The 14,160-nt window shown below is 39.3% G+C and overlaps 1 protein-coding gene across 3 annotated transcripts in view; it reads left to right on the top strand.

Annotated features, from left to right (window-relative positions):
• Nucleotides 1–14,160, top strand: part of LOC311286330 (protein NLRC3-like) — a 35,727-nt gene that overhangs the window by 10,766 nt on the left and 10,801 nt on the right. For all 3 annotated transcript variants that reach the window (XM_084402498.1, XM_084402496.1, XM_084402497.1), the window contains 5 exons: nt 1,234–1,408; nt 4,977–6,839; nt 6,993–7,166; nt 7,259–7,432; nt 9,700–9,746. In XM_084402498.1, coding sequence (XP_084258624.1) covers nt 1,281–1,408; nt 4,977–6,839; nt 6,993–7,166; nt 7,259–7,432; nt 9,700–9,746 — 2,386 coding nt within the window. In that variant the 5' untranslated portion in view covers nt 1,234–1,280. The remainder of the gene's footprint in view (nt 1–1,233; nt 1,409–4,976; nt 6,840–6,992; nt 7,167–7,258; nt 7,433–9,699; nt 9,747–14,160) is intronic.

Consider the following 14,160-nt stretch of genomic DNA (forward strand, 5'->3'; position numbering starts at 1 on the left):
GTTTCGGCGCAGAGTCTAATTTTGCTGCGCCGCTTTAGCTGAATTAAAGTGACAATACATTGATCATGGCCAAAATACACCGCAGTTTTATCCAAAAAGTGCATTGATGATATCTATTGTGTTTTAAACAGTCAATCAAATGACCAACAGCAATGTAAAAAAAAAAAATGTCCAAAAACAAACTTGTTGCCATACCAATAAAAACAAAGATGAACCAAAAGTTATATAGCCTAAATGAAATTATTAATAAAATAAGCTTCTTGACAAGTCTTTTCTCTTAAATGTATTTGAAAATGAAAAAAAGCAATGCCAACTTATCCATTATAGAGTACTCTGTCTGTACACAACCCGCGGTTCAGCCGCGCGTGACAAACACTGCCAGTGTGAAAGCAAAACGCGCGTGTCCTGCTCCTGCTCACCATAGGCACTGCTCCTGCGCTGCTTACGCGCGTGCAGTGTGAAACCGGCGTAACTCTGTGCCACCGCATAACTATAGATGTGTTAAAAAATAATGAGAATATATATAGGCCTACATATCCGAGTCCTGATCGGGAGGTAACGTCCGATTCCGATCGAGTCTGAAAACACGTGATCGGGCCCGATTTCCGATCACGTGATCGGATCGGGACATCCCTAGCATTATGTAATTTAAAATAAAACAAAACATAAAGTTATAAAAAAAAATGTTTGCATATCCTAATGATGCCTTCATCTTTGAAAATATTTTTTGTCTTTCAAAATATTTTTTGTCTTCATTATGACAAAAAAATAAATATTTTTTGTCATAATGAACTCAGACTAATTTTCCGCTAATTCTTTTTTGTAAATTGAACTCTGTGTAAAGGATTGTGGGTGATTGGAGGACATGAAGGATACCCTTTAAAACAGACTGAATGATGGATGCAAAATGAAAGCTGCTTCCAAGTATCCTTCAAACTGAGACGGCTTTACTAAAATATAGCCTTCTGATTGAGAAACACACTGAAGTGCCAGTGCAGGACAAAATATGATGCAAGCACAAAGTGTTTAGGGTCATAATCAGATATTAGTTTGCCATCTGCAAGCAGGAGGTGTTTGAACTCAGAACTAGAAGTGTAAGACTAAGTGTTACAAATTTTGAAGAGCAATGGAGCTTAAAAGTTACTGTTTTAATACATGAATCTGAGAGATGAAACTTGATTGCCAATGTTACTGTAAATTTGTTTTTATTGTCCTTTTGATGATAATTAACAGATTAAGGCCTTAAATCAAGACAAAGAGAAGGGAAACACAACTCCAAAATGCATCACTGTGAGGAGAGAGAGGAGGACGGAAAGGAGAAAGAAGAGTGTGGTGCAGGACCCAGCTGTGTGTCAATGAAGAGTGATCAGTCCATGCGCAACCCTGTTACTTTCACCTCTGACCTCAGGTACAGTACGATACCCATGAATGTATTTGATAAATGCTTTCAAAACAATTTACCATGCATTCAAGCTACCCAGTACTACATGTTGGGACAACAGACTTATAGACAAACAGTAGATGGGTCCAAAATTTGATCAAGCTGAATATAGTTTTAAAGCAGCTTCACAGAACACCTTATTGTCTTAACCCTTAAAGACCTAGAACATTTTTGGGGCGCCTGACTCACCTGTACTTTTCTTTGTTTTTCTAACCCATTCTAGCAGCAAGCATCAAGTGCCATATATCATTTTAAACAGGAGAACCTAAAGTTTCCAGCTAGCTCAGTTAAAGTCCCAGTTTTACATTTCTTTTGTCAGAGAATTTATGAAATTAACAGGATTTTAAGAAAAACGGCAGCAAAAAATGTGGTGTTTTCAGTGTGAACTCAAACAGAACTTCCTGAAGTTTTGTTTTTTTTCTTTTAGAAAGTTAGACTTGGTTGTTTTAGACTTCCAGATGAAATTTTGTCTACATGTAACAATCATCAGCAAGTTATAGCCATTTATTATAATATTATTCTAGGCGTTTTTGAGTAAAAACAGGTGTATTACATTTACTGACAATGTAGATGTGTCCAAATAAGTTCAGGAAGTAAAGTAAATAGAAAAGTTGTTATATTACAACAGAATACTGAAGCAAACATTTTTCTTCAGAAAATTATATTATAATTTGAACATGAACAACAAATGCAAACAATATAACAAGTAGTGACAACTGTGCAATATAAATACTAACAATACAATATACAGAGTGTAAATGAACAAATGGTTCAAATAATCTTCACAAACTAAATACAAAAATAAATAAACAGTGCAAATGAAGAAATGGTTCATTGAGGGTAATATACTGAGTGCTAATGAACAAATAGTGCAAATAATCTTCACAAACTAAATACAAATAGATAAATAAACAGTGCAAATGATTCAAACAATCTTCTGAATCGGAAGGTTCCACCAGGTCTAACGACTCGTTTAAAAAATCAATTCTAACACATCCTCCGATTTGTACTGCTGTTTTTTTTTACATATTCATGCTCTTTCGTGTTTTATGCTCTTTCATGGTTTGCGCTCTTTCGTGTTTTGCGCTATGGTCAAAAACTTTGCATCCGTTAGTTTTCATGCGTAGTTTTCAATGCATTGCGTTTGTTAAAAATGTATAAAGAAACGTGATTGGTTGTTAAAATCACCAATCACTATGTTTGTTGGTTGAGTTGATGACCGTTTGGACGAATCTGGGCATGGGGGTGGGACTAAGCATCAACAATCGTTCCTGTTTGGCTCAGAGAAAGAAACCACATGTGTTTCCTTGACGAATCACTGCTGCAGATTTTGATGACGCAATCACCGGCACTACGCAGCCTATGAATGACCAATAGAGACAACCGTGATAACACAGGAAAGCTGTGAATCTCATCTTTACGGTGCATTTTAAAGCATACAGATTGGATTAGCGACTCAAAAGTTATTAAACATTTTAGAACGATAGTTATTTTATGCCGCGGGCGGCCGTATCGGTCTTTAAGGGTTAAAGGGTTAGTTCACCCAAAAATGAAAATTATGTCATTAATGACTCACCCTCATGTCGTTCCAAGCCCGTAAGACCTCCGTTCATGTTCGGAACACAGTTTAAGATATTTTAGATTTAGTCAGAGAGCTTTCTGTCCCTCCATTGAAAATGTATGTACGGTATACTGTCCATGTACAGAAAGGTAATAAAACATCATCAAAGTAGTCCATGTGACATCAGTGGGTTAGTTAGAATGTTTTGAAGCATCGAAAATACATTTTGGTCCAAAAATAACAAAAACTACGACTTTATTCAGCATTGTATTCTCTTCTGGGTCTGTTGTCAATCCGGGTTCACGACTCCGCAGTGACGCTGCTGACGTGTTATCTGGTGTGCCTGAGCTTCGTTTACAGTCTGAGGGAGATGCATGCTGTATTCAAGCTATTCTACATTGTTCCTCTTTTTCAAAATCCTTAGATATGTTTGCGAAGATTGTTTTGTTTACAGCGTGCGTCTGTAAACGAAGACTGTAAACGAAGCTCAGGCGCACCAGATAACACATCAGCAGTGTCTTACGTCAGCAGCGTCACTGCGGAGTTGTGAACCTTGATTGACAACAGACCCAGAGGAGAATACAATGCTGAATAAAGTCGTAGTTTTTGTTATTTTTGGACCAAAATGTATTTTCGATGCTTCAAAACATTCTAGCTAACCCACTGATGTCACATGGACTACTTTGAGGATGGTGATTTGAATTACATAATCAAAACAATATGAAACCAGTTTATTGAAAATTATAGGTTTTGTAAAAATCACCATTATGGTGATCTGTGTTTCCTTTAGTTGGTCAGTTTGACTCTTGGTGTTTTTATGTGAGCTTGTGGTCTTTGTAACAGTTTTTACCAAAATACATAATTTTTTACATAGGAAGCCAGAAACTTTTTTTTTTAGCAGGTGATATAGTTTGAACCATCATGAAGTAGAATGATTCACTAATCTCATCACTGACCAAAAATAGTTATTTGTAATTAATAAATTATTTTCACCAATGATAATTTATTACCACCGATCTGACATTATGAATTGTGATTTTAAAAACATTGTGGGTTAAATTATTTTTGACACACACAGACATCAAGAATTCGCATATTAATCTCAACAATGGTGACATGCTTTATGCAGCAATGCATGCTGGGAGCCACCATATTATACAACAAATGGCTGCCAGAATGCATTGCAGCATTAAGCATGTCACCATTGTTGAGATTCATAAGATGATTCTTGAAGTTTTCTCGCAATGTAATTAGAAATTAAAATTAAAATTCAGAATCTTTGATCTTTGGCAAAAAAAAATATTGGTGGTAAAAATCTATTAATAACAAGTGACCTCTTTTGGTCAGTGATGACATTTGTGAAACATTTTTCTATATGATGATGAAATGTATATCACTTGATAATCTTTGTTTGTGGTTTCTTTTGCAACAAATTATGTGGTTTGGTAAACACTGTTACAAAGACAACAATTAACATACAAAAATTTAAAGAGTCAAACTGCCCAACTAAAGGAAACACTTATCACCATAATGGTGACCAAACATTTTCAATATAACATCAACATTTAAATCTCTGTTAATTCTTAAAAAGATCTTCTGTAGATGATTGACAAAAATAAGGTCAAACTGGTTTGTAATAACAGAGATTTCATGTCTTCTCAGTTGATTTCATCTAAGGCTGTGTCTGTATGCCAGTTGTAGTTCTTTTGTTTCTCTTTTCTTCAGTGATTCTGCTTGTTATCATCAGGTGTCTTCAATAATCGAACAATCATCACTCAATTAATCACTTAATTGTCTAATTAACTCAACACTGCTTCAGTGTTACTTTTAACACCCTGCTGGTGGTTCCCATATGAACACCGATCGGTGTTAATTTAACACTGGAGAATTTACTTATCAACTTGTAAACTGTGTGCTAAAACTTTTTAACATGTAAATTTAGTTGATGTTGTGTTTTTTGTATGTTGTGATCAGATCTGTGCCATCCTCTACATCCCAATATCAGACCCATATTATGCAGGTCACAACTGAAGCAGCCCTGCAGACACACACACTGGAGACTAGAGACCTGCAGAGAGTGAAAGACCATCACAAAACCAGCATGAAGATCAAATTTGAGAAATTATTTGAGGGAATGAAATTACAGGGTGATGAAACCCCCCTGAACAGGATATACACACAGCTCTGCATCATAAAGGGAGAGAGAGAAGGAGTGAATAAAGAACATGAGATTTTACAGATGGAGAAAACAGCCAGAACACAACACTCACAAGACACTCCAATTGACTGCAATGACATCTTTAAAGCCTCACCTGTACTAGGATGTGAGGAGAAAGACCAAATCAAGACTGTTCTTACTAAAGGCATCGCTGGAATCGGGAAAACTGTCTCTGTGCAGAAGTTCATTCTGGACTGGGCCGAGGGAAAAGCCAATCAGGATGTAGATTTCATGTTTGTGCTTCCATTTCGAGAGCTAAACTTAATCCGAAACCATCAGTACAGTCTTCACAGACTTCTGCAGGACTTTCACCCTGAACTTCAAGATCTGGACTCAAGGATTTACGAGCAGTGTAAAGTTGTGTTCATCTTTGATGGTCTGGATGAAAGCAGAATCACACTGATGTTTTCAGACACTCAGAAAGTTTCTGATGTGACTGAGACTTCATCAGTGGGCGTGTTGATGTCAAACCTCATGAAAGGAGAGCTGCTTCCCTCTGCTCTCATCTGGATCACCTCCAGACCAGCAGCAGCAGCCAATCAGATCCCCCCCAATTACATCAACCTTCTGACAGAAATTCAGGGGTTTAATGAGCCTCAGAAGGAGGAATATTTCGGGAAGAGAATCAGTGATGAGCATCAAGCCAGCAGAATCATCTCACACATCAGAAGAGCAAGAAGCGTCAACATCATGTGCCACATACCCGTCTTCTGCTGGATCTCATCCACTGTGCTTCAAAAGCTCCTGGAAGAAGATCTGAGTGCAGAAATCCCTCAAACTCTGACTGAAATGTACATCCACTTCCTGCTGATTCAGATAAACATGAGGAATCAGAAGTATGAAAAGAAAGATCCAGATAAACTCCTTAAGTCCAACAGAGAAGTGATTGTGAAACTTGCTGAAGTGGCTTTCAAACAGCTGATGAAGGGCAATGTGATGTTCTATGAGGAGGACCTGAGAGAGAGCGGCATAGACATCACTGACGCCTCAGTGTATTCTGGGATTTGCACTGAGATCTTTAAGGAGGAATCTGTGATTCATCAGAAGAAAGTCTACAGCTTCATTCACCTGAGCGTCCAGGAGTTTCTCGCTGCATTCTATGCATTTTATCATTATGCAATCAAAATTTTTGACACGTTGCAGTTTTGTGATGTGATGCATATCCTGCAAAGGGATGCAACAGATAAAGCTCTTGAGAGTAAGAATGGACACCTGGATCTTTTCCTGCGGTTCCTGCTGGGCCTCTCACTGGAGTCCAATCAGAGACTCTTAGATTATCTACTGACGCACACAGAGAACAACTCAGAGAGCATCAAGAGAACCACACAGTACATTAAAGAGAAGATCAAAGATGGACATGGACTCTCCGCTGAAAGATCCATCAATCTGTTCCTCTGTCTGCTGGAAGTCAAAGATCAGACTCTGTCCAGAGAGATTCAGGAGTTTGTGAAATCAGACAAACATTCAGAGGAGAAACTCTCTCCTGCTCAGTGCTCAACAATTGCCTACGTGCTTCAGATGTTAGAGGTGCTGGATGAGCTGGACCTCAAGAAATACAACACATCAGATGAGGGTAGAAGAAGACTGATACCAGCTGTGATCAACTGCACTAAAGCTTTGTGCGTGTTTAATTTTGTCCTAATATCTTAAATTGTGTCTTAACCATTTCATTTAAATGTATTATACAAATAAATAATGATATAATGGAAATACAGTTGAAGAATAAGGTTAAGAATTTAATTTTGTTTGAATTTGTTTGAATCTTTTTTCAGTCTTGCTGGCTGTAATCTCACTGGTCAGTCCTTTGAAATTATATCATCAGCTCTACAATCTTCAAACTCCGTCCTCAGAGAGCTGGATCTGAGTAACAATGACCTGCAGGATTCAGGAGTGAAACTGCTCTCTGATGGACTAAAGAGTGCAAACTGTCAGCTGGAGATACTGAGGTGTGTTAGAGCATATAAGGGATAATCTACAGTCAGCTGGTCATAATGTTGATGTGTGTTTGTTAATGATCTGACTGTGTGTGTGTCTGTAGGTTGTCTGGCTGTATGGTGACACAGGAAGGCTGTGGTTATGTGTCTTTAGCTCTGAGTTCAAACCCCTCACACCTGAGAGAGCTGGATCTGAGCTACAATCACCCAGGAGAATCAGGAGTCCAGCAGCTCAATGACAAACTGGAGGATCCAAACTGCTCTCTGCAGTTTCTCAAGTATGTTTAGATGTTGCGTCTCATATGTGTGCCTAAATTTAATTAGGGGTCACCTAAGAGGGATCTTTTGTTAAGAAATCATATTTTTATGGTTATCATTTTTAACTGGCTTTATCTGATGTAATACAGCAGAATCCACAAATCTCACATAAGAGAAAAAAATTGTATATCAAATTTTGAGGGTGTAAGCATAGAGGACTGTTACTTTAATACTAAATTAGCTTTAAGAAAAACCAAATTATTACAACCCATATATTTTTAAATTCCTACTAGGATTCGAGAGAGCCTAGTGTTAAAGGGTAACACCTTGATATAACAATTTGCAGTACTTATTTAAAACTTTTGTTGTGGTCTTTTTTGCAATGTTTGATTGCAATGTTTTGTTGTCTGTGCTGACCTGCACATATGATTCACTCTGTGTTATCCTGTCTTTGGTCTGGAGCACACTGGTGTGTGCTGCAGTGGTTCACGTGACACAGATGCAAAATCAGGGGCTGTATTCACAAAACAATCTTAAGGCTAATTGTTTCTCTTAAGCAACTCTTAAAAATTAGGGACATGTTGCTCCTAATATTAGGACTAATATATTTTTTTGTCTTGAAGGAATTCACATAGCATTTAATGCTAAAATTACTGTAGCTCTTAAACCCAGTACAGCTTAAAGGGGACCTATTATACTCATTTTTAAGATATGTAAAATAAGCCTGATGTCTCCGGAGAGTGTATATGAAGTTTTAGCTCAAAATGCCTTACAAATAATTTTTATAGCATGTTAAAATTGCCACTTTCTGGGGGTTAGCAAAAATGTGATGAATCCAAATGATTTGGATTTGCTGTTGCAGAAAGATTTTGTCAAAGACAAAAGGTATACGAGCCTCTGGCTGCCGGCCAACAAGAGCTTGACCAAAGGACTTGAGGTTTATGCACCTCAGCTGTGTTGTGTATGAGCACTGCTATGACAAGAAGACAGATGGCAAGGAACTTTGTTCTGTAGTGAGTGCACCACAGCAATTCAGGTAGTTTAAAACAGTTCTGTAGTTTGAGCTTGCCTTTAGAAGTAGTTTGTACCATGTTAAAAACACTCCTGAGACTTAGCTGAAGAACCAAATGCAGTCTTAATTGAAGGTAGTTCAAAGAGTTGTCAAAAGCAAGCAAGGGTACAAACATACCGAGATCAAGATTATCCAGACAGGGTAAAATACAAACAACCAGGCAGACGACAAGAATACAGGCGCTCAGACACACAGTGGTAGCGATGGGACGGTTGATACCGGGGCTCCGGTGCTCCGACACAGTTTTCAAAGCACTATTGTATCACACACTGTACCGATGCTTGTATCAAAATGACAGTACCACGTGATTGATGACGTTTGAAGCTTCGAACGTCGTGCAGTGTCGAAAGGTCGGTAACAGCTGGTTTGAAAAAAATCGAGCTTTGCGAGAATCGCAACCTCATCTGATGCATAAAAAGTGAAATGATTATGGAGGAGGCGTATTTAAACGATTTAAACCTGCACTTCCCTATGACATAATTTATATTTAATATATATATTTTTTTTAAAGCAGAACACCCAAAATATTTTTTCAATTAATATAATTATGATCACATAGCCTACTTGTATATTTTATATTATTGATCAATATGTGAATCCATTGACCAGGCTACGCATGACAGGAGTTGTGGTCTCATTAATTTCTATGATATTAGATAGAACTGTATTGATCCCACACTTGTATGTCACGGACTTCCGAAGCTTTGTTTGGTCACATACTTTTTCTGCTCTGCGATGATAAGTTCGATACGTTGGAGAAGACAAGTCTGACCACCAGAAGTCACTAATGCGTCAAGTAATGAACCTTTTTCGGCACAGGAAAACACCATAAGCCAGTGCAAACAAGGTAACAATACATAAGTGTACTGAATGAAGGCATAATGAGTCCAGGCAAAGGATAGTGGGGAATGTAGTCCTTAATAGTGACACAGAGACAAAACGAGTGTCCTCTGGAAGAGCTCATATTCACTCCAGCTGGAGGATGTGACAATTTGGATTAAACCGCTTGATTCATTTGTATTACATTTAGGGACAGCAATCTCTCAGGTTTAATTAACAATATCTTAATTTGTGTGTTGAAATAATCTGATGGGTCTGATGGGTTTGGAATGACATAAGGGAGAGTAAATGATATAAAGAAACTCACAATCTTCCCACATATCATGTAATTTGTGTTTGTTTGTTTGTTTTGTGTATGTTTTTGTCTCTGTATAGTTTGGACCATGGTGGATATTTAAGGATCACACCAGGACTGGCAAAATGTAGGTCCTACACACACACACACACACACACACACACACACACACACACACACACAGGTAGGGCTGGGTAAAAATGATAAATTCCTTGATTTAAATCGATTGTCATTTTGAAGAACCGTTATCAATTCTTAACCCTCTGAGGTCGGCAAACACGCCCGCGCGTTTTGCTGGATTTTCTTCACGTTGTAGCACTATAAACTTACATATAAACAAAACTGTATAAACAAAATATATTCACATGCAAATCTCCACATGGAACGCGAACGCGCTCATTACCTCAACAACAAAACACCAACACACTTCACAAGTCTCTGCTTTTCGTCGAGTTTGAAAGACGCGCCGTGAGCTTACATTGGAATTACCTCAGAAGAAGAAGACCGCGATTTGAAGACAAGAAAGATGTAAGGTAAGAAATTCTTAAATATTAGTTTGTTATTGTTGCATAAATTTCACATTGCAGTTGAACTGTTGCTAGATATATGGTGAATATTATAATATTTAGACCCGTGTTTACTGTTACTGTGTTTGTGGATATCTGCTCAAACGTAGATATGTATATGGTAACTATAATGTTTTATATTTGAGCGCGATTTGAATGTATCATATTTTGGATCGCGATCGCGTTTGAAAAGCAAAACGCACCAAACGGCTTCATGTTTTTACTATTATCTCATTCCATATCATCATAATGAATGGAAACATTTGAAGTAACATGATAATCAATATATTTTTCTCTAGCTTAGTTGTTACTGAAATCTTTTGGAAGATTTATAGGCTGCTATTTATTGTTATTATTATTTTATGCAGCACTGTGCTAGCCTGGTAATACCAGACTCTGCTACTTCACTTTGCTTCGTAGAAAGAGTCTGGAAGGGCATAATTGAAAAGTGTTTTCTTTTCCGCGGGGGGGGCGCTTGTCTGAAGTTTAAAATCATTGGTTACCCGTAAGCCAATCACATAACGTTTGGTTATGGAGTGTGTTATGCGCATGCTCAGCCGCATCTAACTTCCACTGTAAACGCATATATGATGCAAAAACTAAACCATCGAGCGAAATCCTGGAGTGTACATGGCTGTGAACGACTTTTGCAGATTATGTGAAGTAAATCTACGCATCCACCACGGTACAATCAGCGTCTACGTCACGGCTTTTAGCCCGCCCTCTGTTCGTTGATTGGCCGGCCGTCTGAAGGCCGGTGGAAAACTGAAAGATAGGCTGCTATCTCAGACTGACTACAGGAGCGAAATGAAATTAGCGGAAGTAGGAAGTCTGACGTAGTCAGGCTAGCACTGCGCATAGCCTATGCCTACAAGGCACAACAAACCTGGTGTTCATTATATTATTTTTTGTTGGAAACATTTGTGTGTGTGTGTGTATTCTGTGAATTTTAAAAAGCAATTTTAACCAGAAAAATCTCAAATTTATTCCCAAAATCATGCAGGCCTTTCTCTTGATATCAGTATGTTCACTTTTTTTTTTTTTCAGGGCCCATATGCCACTGAGTCCTGCTGACTTCAACATGAATCTCTGTACATGAACATGGTAAAGTGAAAATCAAACACCTTGGAAATGAAAGGTATGTACAATTTTTTTTTTAGGAATGGCACAAAGGTCTCTTTCTTTGGATCATTGTTTTCAATAAGTGCTTTTTTGTCATTTGTTGTGTATCTTTGGATTATGTTGTGTTGTAAATAAATCCAAACAATCTAAAAGCCATTCTTTTTTTAAATCTCCTCATTCTTTGTGCAAGGTTGGTCAGAATGACAGGGCTTGATAAGCTCCTAATAGGGCCGTTAGGGGAGGGTCTTTGTCTTTCTCAGGTGTGAAAAGCTTACATATTAATGAGGTGATCCGCCCCTCCCGCATAAAGCTTTTTCACACAAAACATGTCGTAAAATTTTTAAATCAATATATTGTCTTATCTGAATGAGCAGTCAGGGTGATTTTCACATAGTTTTAGAGCAAATATTCTAGGCTACGTTTTTCAAAAGTCTTGTGAAGAAATAATCAGTAGGGGTTTCATGACCTTATTTCAGTGAGAAGTTTTTTTTTGTATTTTCACAAACCACGCATAAATGTTATTATCTCAAAACTACAAACTTTTACTCACATGCTGCTGATCAGTGGCGTAGCAAGTCAGTCCCGGGCCCATATGCAAAATAAATTTTACGGGCCCCCCCGCCCACAAGTACATCGAAGATATAGATATAGGCTAGACGTTCATATATAGACGTTCACTGTAGTGTATCAAGAAAATACCATACTAAACAATACCATAAAAAACACACTCTACCCAACAATTTTTCACAACCAGAACGGAACAAAAACAAATCTAAAACAACCAAGGCACTGCCAATGTCAATAATAAACTAGGCCTAGGCTACTGATCTTGGCACGGCGGCCCAAAATGTAAAAACATAAAACTACTCACTCATTTTAGTTGCATTCACCGGGCCTTTCTTTCGGCAAATTCATCCACGATGTCAACAGTAACAGGGACCTTCGACATCGTTGTCATTTACACTAGGTTTGCACAAAAAAACTGTCTATTTTGGGTACTTTTTGTGTCGCGACTATAACTTCTCCACCCTCCTTTTTCTCTTTAATGCCCCACTTTTATGTTTGTATTTTTCCATCCTTTAATGTTCAATTAGCTAGCCGATAGTAACCTCTCACTCTGTGTTTTCTTTTTTTAATTTGGCGCGGCGATGTAGTGTGCGTCATATAAAAAATGACAGCGTAGTTCTTCTACGTCAGCTGCGGGGTGCAAAAAAAAATGCACACCTTAAATGTCGGAGAAAGTAGACATTAGGGAGAAACAAGAAATTACTACAGATGACAAGCATACAAAAAATAATGAAATATATTTATTGTGGCCACGAATTTAAAATTAAAATCAAAAGCTCCTCATGGGCGGGCCCCCTATTGGCCCGGGCCCATTTGCACGTGCATACCCTGCATGCCCTGACGCTACGCCACTGCTGCTGATATATTATTGTAGCAGAGTTTGTGCTGAATACAGTGTAATTAGACTTTAGCCATGAAAATGTCACAAGTAACAGAAATAACGTCTTGGTTACGGATGTAACCCTCGTTCCCTGAGTAGGGAACGGAGACGTTACGTCGGATGACGACGATTGGGGTTTCGCTTAGAAGCCTATCACCCTCGAGTATATAAAACGAGCCAATGGCAATGAAATGCCATGGGTCTGCGGAATTTGCATAGCGTATCTCCGCCCACCGCAGGGGGTATATAAGGAAGTACGCTGGCAACATGTAGATATGTCTTCGCTGAGGAGTCGAAACTGGACCCAGGCATTTTTCAGCGATACAGCGGAAGTGGCAGGAAGACATAACGTCTCCGTTCCCTACTCAGGGAACGAGGGTTACATCCATAACCGAGACGTTCCCTTTCGTGGTCACTCCGAGTTACGTCGGATGACGACAATTGGGGTTCCAGTCTAATCACGCCACCTCGGCTGTCATCCAGTGCCCTGCGTAAGTCTGAGCTCCCTGATGTGAGACTAGCACGAACGAAGGAGTCCTACCTAACACAGGAATACCAAGGTACACTGGGAAGCATATCTCAGGAGAAATATGCAATTACGCCCAACCATTAAGGGGGGGACTTGAGAGACACATATGATCCAGAGGGATGCATATGGAGTATCACTGAGGTGTCCAGACGCAGGTGGAATATTTAAACCCCAGGGGTGGCAAGGTGGCTTGCCAAGGGAAAGACACACGCTCAAAAGAGACTTACAGTGGAATACACATGTGGGGGTCGCCCAGAGGGGGGACCATGCACATGGAGGCACCTAGTCAAGCGCAAAAGCTGTGTTATGGCAGATTGGCATAACTCAGGCGTTGACGTAACCAGTGCTGGAGGAAACTCAGAGCTTATCAGACTCACCTGAGAAGATAATCTTGGCGAGCAAGCGAAGACACCTGAGCAGAATCTAGTACCGGCTGGTTGAAGCGAGTACATGGGAAGAAACTGGCTCTACTCGGAGATTATAGAATCTCGCAAATGTGTTGGGTGTCGCCCAGCCTGCAGCTCTACAAATGTCTGTTAGCGAGGCGCCATGCGCTAGAGCCCAAGAGGAAGCCACACTACGAGTGGAGTGGGCTTTCACACCAAGGGGACATTGACGACCTTGCTGCTGCTATGCCAAAGCAATGGTATCCACTATCCAGTGAGATAACCTGTGCTTTGAGAGAGCCTTTCCCTTCAGCTTCCCACCATAAGAGACAAAGAGCTGGTCTGAGGTCCTGAAACACTGCGTTCTGTCTACGTAAGCACGAAGGGCGCGTACTGGACAGAGCAGTGCCAAGGCTGGGTCTGCCTCCTCCAAGGGCAGCGCTTGCAGGTTCACTACCTGGTCTCGAAAGGGTGTGGTAGGAACCTTGGGC

The sequence above is a fragment of the Rutilus rutilus genome (genome assembly GCF_951802725.1).
Source record: "Rutilus rutilus genome assembly, chromosome: 2".
Taxonomy (NCBI): Eukaryota; Metazoa; Chordata; class Actinopteri; order Cypriniformes; family Leuciscidae; genus Rutilus; species Rutilus rutilus.